This window comes from Rhinopithecus bieti, unplaced genomic scaffold (genome assembly GCF_001698545.2).
Source record: "Rhinopithecus bieti isolate Rb0 unplaced genomic scaffold, ASM169854v2 scaffold_62788, whole genome shotgun sequence".
Classification (NCBI taxonomy): Eukaryota; Metazoa; Chordata; class Mammalia; order Primates; family Cercopithecidae; genus Rhinopithecus; species Rhinopithecus bieti.
In genome coordinates this window covers 1,021,485-1,029,152 of record NW_016823884.1, presented here as the reverse complement: position 1 = coordinate 1,029,152, position 7,668 = coordinate 1,021,485, and the positions used below count along the sequence as shown (strand labels likewise).

Here is a 7,668-nt window from a genome sequence, read left to right as displayed (position 1 = left end):
AATTTAATGTTTATTTTAAAAAATAAATTTTAACCTTACAAAAATAAAATTAGTTATTTGATGCTTTTAGAGATTTTTCTATATGGCAGAACAAAATTTGATATTTGAAGCTTATCACCAAAAATACAGCAGTATTACAAACCAACTAAAAGAGGCTAAGATATTTTAAAACAAAGTTAAGCAGAATTTGAATCTCATACTGTGACATATTAAAATGAATCATAGATAGCAAAAATCCAGCCATATAGGAATGGGATACTTGAGGGTTTCAGAAACACAATTGCTTCTCATCCGTTTCTTTTAAAAAGTTATTTTGTCCATTTATGTTAAGTCACTATCTCCTGAATAAACTACAGTTATATTCAAAATTGACTTTTAAAAATAATTTAATAAAATCAAGTGAGAACAGTGTTTTTTTCTATGTATAGTCAGAGAGGACAACATGGGAGTTAGGACTTTGGCAAATATGAAGCACAACCAATATACTGATGTAGGGTGGAAAATAATTTAAAAAATTAATTTAATAAAATGCCTGGAGCAGTAACTAACAATCATTAACAACACAACAATGAAGCTGTCTGTATTTTCATTTAACAACACATTTAAGGCAAACGTTGAATTAATATAAAAATAATATGCAGTAAACTAATATCTGATATGATACAATAAAAATTAATTTTCATGTTGAAGACCTAGTTATGACAACATCTCTGTATGCCTTCTAAATACCTAATTTCTCAGTTGTGCAGAGCATAGCTCACCGCGGCCTAATAAGATATCAATCAGAATGTCCAGAATATTTCTTAATATAGATCAATACATTTCCCCTATCACATCAGGCAAAATAATTTAATATATTTATTTTAACAAAAGGTTCATACTAACTCCAAACTATAGTTTATTTTAAATTCCTAGTACTAATTCTGATTCTTAAATATAGCTATCATTGATATTCTAAGTTTCATGCTGTTCTTGAAAAGAACAAAATGCCTATCTTGAGAGTTTTACTCTAATTCATCCCTAAAATTTACTTTATGAGGGAAAGTTTCACCATAAAAAATCTACTATTTATGTAGGTCAAGACTGATTCTACTACCTTTGTAGAACAAGCAGAGACTCTTATATAAGACAAACTGGGTTTCAACATCTAACTTTACACTGTGACTCTGCGAAGGTTAAATAAATTCTTTGAGCCTCACTTTCTGAACTACAAAACGAGAACATGATGACAGTCCTCAAAGTGTAGCATGGAATTTAAAAAGAGCTAGTGCACATTCCTAGCACAGGGGTAGGAGTAGTATAGAACAGTATAGGTGTTAATGTTAATGACTTTTTCTCCTCTTTCCCATTCCTGGCATATTTTGGCTAACTGGAGATTAGTGAGAAAATATGGAAGAAGTTACTGGAATAAATCAGCTCTACTAACAGGCTCATCTACATTGCAGGCAATAGTTACACATTTTCAAAGTAACATTCAATAAGATCAAAACGTTGGTTTTAAAAATGTATTTACATTTTACAATTCATATGCAAGAAATATTTTCAGGGCAACAATTTAAGAAAAAAAAACAGATAAGCTACATCTGTGTGTATAGTTTAATTTTGTAAAACTGAAAGAATATACCCAATTGTATTCAATGTTGTATGCTCATGGACAGGTAACAGAAACAAAGCTACTTCATACAGTAATCTATATTGACATCAAAATAGAGTTTCTCTAAAGGAAAGAGCCTTTCTTTAATGCGATTGATCATAATTAGAAGTTCCCATTATTTGTCCATGAAACCTAAGGAAGGTGCTATTTCAAATGGAATTCTAGTAGAACTTGGCACATACATTTTAACTTTTCAACCACCCATTATTTTTTACCTCTTGTAGTGTCACTCACTCAGACAATCACACATCTACATTCATTAATTTTAAAAACACACATGCCTTTAAAGCAGAAAATTCATCCTCAAATTACATTTTCTACAAAAAAAGCAGGACACCATATTTATATCCAATGCTTCAGTCATGGAAATGCATTTTCTTCATAGAGCTATTAGTTAACATACACTCTTATGTTCAACATTTCAAAAGGTGTGTTTTAGGAGGATCTGTTTGATCATGTGCAAGAATTCTAAGGCATTATAAGTAGTTGTTCCACAGGACAAGGGTTGCCCTTGCAATGATATACTCTTGATATATTTGACAAGTCTTTAGTCTTCAAATGCCACCAGCCATAGGGAGACATTCGTAGTCTACAGGTGGGTTGGCTCAAAGGTCAAAAACTTGTTTAAAAAAAGTTTATGGAATAGCACCATAAGAAGTCTTTCAGAAACAAACATTTTTTTCCAGCATTGCATTTTGAAAAAATGAATCCCAGGAAGAGAAAATGAAAGCGATCTTTCAGTTCTCACAAGACCTACTTCTGCTTCATTTCATTTTTAAAAAATAGACTAACCATGAAAACATCAACAATAATAGCTTCAACAATAACAGATAGACAACAAAGGAAAGATAATAGCAGCAGCAGTAACTTGAGTAATGAACCATCCAGACAGTCATTCAGAAGAATCCTGCTCACACCTCTTCGGCGTTTTCTCATAAGGTTCCTAAGACATCACAGGCTTCTTGGATTTGGTGTGAAAGGCAGCACTTCCAAAAAAAAGAACTAAGTTTACCATTTCACTGGGCATTTTCCGAGACAAAGAACTGATGTCTAGAATTTAACTGCAATAATAGACACCACTGACATTTCAAACTCATCAAAATGTAAGTACACTAAAGTGGTCTCAAGATCATTTGTGTTTCAGAGGTTAAGCCGGCCTGCAAGTGGAAATAATGAAGCTGAAATATCCCAGTTTCCAAACACCAGACACACACATACACATGGAAAGTACAAATCACCCTCAAAAGACTCCCATTTCACATCACCTTACATGGATCTGGTTTACACTGTATCCAAGATACAAAGTCAGCAATTATCCTAAGACAACCAGAATAGTGTTTTCCAGTTTATGACCTGCAAGATCATTTTATGTCCCTAAATCTTGACAAATTGTCAAAAAGAACTCTGCAGGGTCACAACTCCTGAAATAAACTGTCTGAATTGTGAGGCATCTATTTCAAGTGTGAACAAAAGCTTGTAGAGTCTTCCTTGAAGTATGTGATGCCCTTTCACCAGCTTTATTAATACCATCGAGCACGGAGTTCAAATATCCTTGTAATGCTGATGAGGGTTTCGCTGGAAACTTCTCTTTTAGTACAAAGATAATTCTGGTCTTACAGGGATTTTTTGTTCAAACTCTTTATATAAAACATTTGTGCCACTATCTTCAGTTTTTTAAAAAAATATGTCTTCTCTCCATTATGCACATTCTTTTGTGTTCTGACAGAGGTTTTGGTGTTATTTTTTGGTATGTGTGGTATCTGGATATCTTATGCTTTTGTATTTTATATGAAATCCCTTCTTGTTGATTGTGTCATCAGTGTGGAAATGAATTAAAACTGCATCTCCAATTGAATAAATCTCTTCTGGGGGCTGAAGGAAAACAAAAACAACAAGCAAGTAAACAAGCAATAAAACGAATCACTTTTTCTTCAGTGTAATGCATGTTTGGGAATACTTTTCTTTGGAATATAATTTATTCCTCCCAACAACCTTGGAGAGTAGGTGTAATCTACTTCTTCACTTTATAGAGGAGAAAATGGGATTCAGAGAAGAAAGTGACATGCTAGAGCTCATGTGGCTAGTCGGTGATGTAGCTGAGCTCTGAACATACATTACATTTTCTAAGTTCTGGGCACTTTTCTCTCTAGGACTTGAGTGTTTTTTCCCTAAACTTTTAAGCCAAGTTCTCTTGATTTGCAAATCAGTAAAATGAGGTTCAGAGTATAGAGATACAAAATGTATTTCAGAAGCTGCTCTGAAGCAGAGCCACTTCCAGAATCCAAATCGTCCAGTATTTCTTGTTTTAATAATCTAAGTCCCAAGAACCTTTTTCGTTACATTTCAGTTGTCATTTGGGCAGGAGTTCAACGGTATTACTGAAGCAATAGCTACTGGTAGACATTCGAAAAACTGGGACCAATATCTTCAGCACAAAATATGTATTCAGAAGACTATAAATATATAAATATTCATGCAGTGAGTCCTGGGGGAAAAGCACAGAGAAAACTTTAGGTTTTTCTTTTCCTTATTTCTCAAGGTGACCTCTTCTGGCCTGTACCTGGCACTCTGCACCTGCACAAGTGACACTCTGCAATGGAACAGCATCTCTGTAGCACTGCCTGTGTACCCACACCAATGGCTGACCTTGCCACTGCCGCCAAATATATTTGTTAAGAAGAGAATGTGAATTAGAATGGTGCGCATATTCTTTTTTTCCTTTAAGCTTTAATTTAGAAACGTGACAGAATTGTCTATGGTGTGTGTTTAAATACGCTGCTGTTAGATTAAGGATTTAAATACTTATTGCCTAATAAGAAATTAGAACATGGAAAAGTGATAAGAAATTATACCTACTGATTTCATCAGTTTCACCTGATATTATTCAGGCAAATCCATTAGAAGTGGAGAATTGATAAGGGAAGATGCATGTTATATTTTGTCAAGCCATTTATAATACGATGTAACCTTTTTTTTTTTTTTTTTTTTTTTGCAAAAGCATTGCCAACTTGTGAATGGTACATATATCAATCATGCATCAATAGGCATCTTAATGGTGTCTAGGGTATCCTATTGGTGGTATACTTACCCCGGATCCACAGAATCGACCAAGCCCCACAGCTGTTGAATCGAGACCATCAAAGAGCTCCACATAGTCATAGCCACAGTCTGCTTCTTCTTCCACTTCAAACGTCTGGAAGGATAATTCAAGTCGAGAGCCCCGTTCTGATACTAACAGCCATTCACAGTCAACCTGCCCCGGGTAGTTGTTATCCCCAAACTGAGCATGTGAGTACAGATCTCTGGGTTTTGATTCTGCTTTCAATCGGCCGCCACACTCTGCCCAGGAAAGAAAAATAAAACGAGTAAGGTCAATGGGCTTTAACGGTTCCAATTTAAATTTCAGTGTAGTTTCAGTGTAGCCTAGCCATTGTCTAACTTCTGTTTCTACTTCCAGTATCAGTTATGTTTTCCATAACTGAAGAGTCAGATAGTGTCATGAGTGCCCACCCAGGCCCCAGACATGGATGACCTGGGTTGGAATCTCAGTCCCAATGCCTGTGGGCCCTGTGACTCTGGGTAAGGGATGTCTTTGAGCCATGTTTTTCTCAAGGGTAAAATACAGATGAAAATAATGGTATCAATTTCAGTGAGGTTTCAGAATTGAAAACATGAAAATCACTTAGAATCTACCACTTAGTAACTCAATAATTTTAAAAATTGTAATACCTAATACTGTCCCTAGTCTCAAATAACTATTTTCATAGAGAAGACTCTAGAATATTAACTCAAGTTTAATCGTAACAATTTAAGAACCCCAAATGCAAAGAAGTGAGAAGTAACTTAAAATTCAACAATAGATATAAAACTCCTCTGTGTGTGTTTGTGTTATATAGAACTTTCTATATAGAATATAAACAATAGTAGGATTTTACTTCAATAGAAATATTTATCTCACTTGATGGGGAAAAACCTACATATATCATTAATTATAATTATCTTTGCAATTCTCGAATCTATCCAACGATAGTCTGTGTTTATTACAAGAAAAAATAGTAAATGCTCCTCACAGCTCCTTTAAAAAAGATAAATTAATAAGCATAGGCTCACCAGTTATTATTGAGTGACATTTGTCACTCAAGGTAAATACACCAATGAAATAAGCAAGTGTGCATGAAACATTTTAGTTAGTATAATTTAGAAAATAAAAGATTTCAAACACTCTTCTCAGGAAAAATTTGCAGTCAGAGCCCCAAAACTTTTCCTTTTTTTTTTTGAGAAGAGCTCTCGCTCTATCATCCAGGTTGGAGTACAGTGGTGTGATCTTGGCTCACTGCAACTTCTGCCTCCCAGATTCAAGCAATTCTCCTGCCTCACCCTCCCAAGTAACTGGCACTACAGGCGCTCACTACCACATGTGGCTAATGTTTTGTATTTTTAGTAGAGGCAGGGTTTCACCGTGTTGGCCAGGCTGGTCTTAAACTCCTGACCTCAAGTGATCCACCTGCCTTAGCCTCCCAAAGTGCTGGGATTACACACATGAGCCACCGCACCTGGCCAGAGCCCTAAAACTTTTTAATGACTGGAGATTAAATAAAGGCGGAGTGCCTACAATGCCCCACCAACCTATCCAAGCAAGTATGGTGGTTAGGAGGGAGATAAAAGAAAGGGCTATGAAAAGTGTCAGGAGAAAGTAGAGTTTCTTTCTATCCCTGTTTGTCAAGGATTGAAAGAGTTTCTGGGAAGCAGGAGTTTCACTGCTAAAATAAGGAACATCCCGGAGGAAATCCAATGTGGTAAGATCTGCAGAAGCAAACCCACTGGACAGCCAAGTACAACTGTAACACTGTCATGGTAGTCTGTGACCAGAGAGTCCTTCCTGAAGATGGTTAGGCAGCTGACATTTTAAATTGGACTTTTCAGATTTGTATATAGTTTACCCATATTGTGGTTTGGTGACTTTTAAAAAACAAAATGTTTCTGAATTATGGGTATTGAACACCTTGTCTGAATTCATGTATGCCCAAGCAAATCTGTGGACGTTGTCATAAACAGCAGCAAATTCAGAGACCTTTACATGACTAACATATGAAGGAACTTCCAGCTAGGGTTCCAGTTACAAGAATGACTTCCCCATTGCGCTGTGTTACACGGTGAATGCAAATGTCCCTCTGTCTTCCAAATGGTAGATGAGTATCTCACACAACCTACTGATAGAGGTGCCACTATTACAAATGTATTTATGTGAGGAAATATTCCTGAAAGCTGGAATACCAATTACCCTTGGGATTTTATCTCCCAAGTCCCACAAACTGGAAGCCAAGCATCCTCCCTTTCCCACTATGAAGCTTTTCTTATCTCAGTAACTTCAAGAATTATTTGCCCCTTCGTGGGATGGAACTCCCAGTCAAATTGCCTGACTGCGAATCTGGCTCTGTTCTTTACCAGCTGGGAGACTTTTTTCCACAGTTTCATTTCTAAAAAGGGAATCATAGTACTCACATCATATAGTCCAGATGAAGAGTGCATAGGTTCATATATGAAAAAAGCTTGAAAGGTGCCTGGCATAGTAGAACCTATATAAACTTAAGCTACCATTATTATTGTTATTATTTTCCTATGAGCATATGTAAATGCCATCATCTGTACTCTAGGATCCACTCAGGTATGAAATGAAAAACCCAGAAAATTAATCAACAATTTAAAGCACTATTAATCTTCTATTAGAAAGGAAAATTCTATTTTGAAGGCCAGTAAAATATTTTGTGAAAATATTTCTGAATTCAACATATAAATATGTAAATCAGTGTAATCTCATTTACAGATTTTTTAAAATTCTACCTCTTCTGCAAGTTTGAGAATTGACTGATATATTTTGTTTTCAGCTTTTTAAACTAGCTTCAGCACTTGCATTACTTTTATTCCACAGCCCAGGAAGAGCAGCAGGGGAGGACCTGGAGAGCTGGTGCAAGCAGCCTTTTGTGTGCCTGCCTCACAGATATAAGGCAGCATTA

The 7,668-nt window shown here is 35.8% G+C and overlaps 1 protein-coding gene across 1 annotated transcript in view; it reads right to left on the bottom strand.

Moving 5' to 3' along the window:
• Window positions 1-368: 368 nt before the first annotated feature.
• TLL1 (tolloid like 1) overlaps window positions 369-7,668 on the bottom strand; it is a 242,520-nt gene continuing 235,220 nt past the window's right edge. The window contains exons 20-21 of the mRNA XM_017861965.1: window positions 4,743-4,993; window positions 369-3,526 (exon numbers count right to left, since the gene is read on the bottom strand). Of these exons, the coding sequence (XP_017717454.1) occupies window positions 3,392-3,526; window positions 4,743-4,993 (386 nt within the window). The 3' untranslated portion in view covers window positions 369-3,391. The remainder of the gene's footprint in view (window positions 3,527-4,742; window positions 4,994-7,668) is intronic.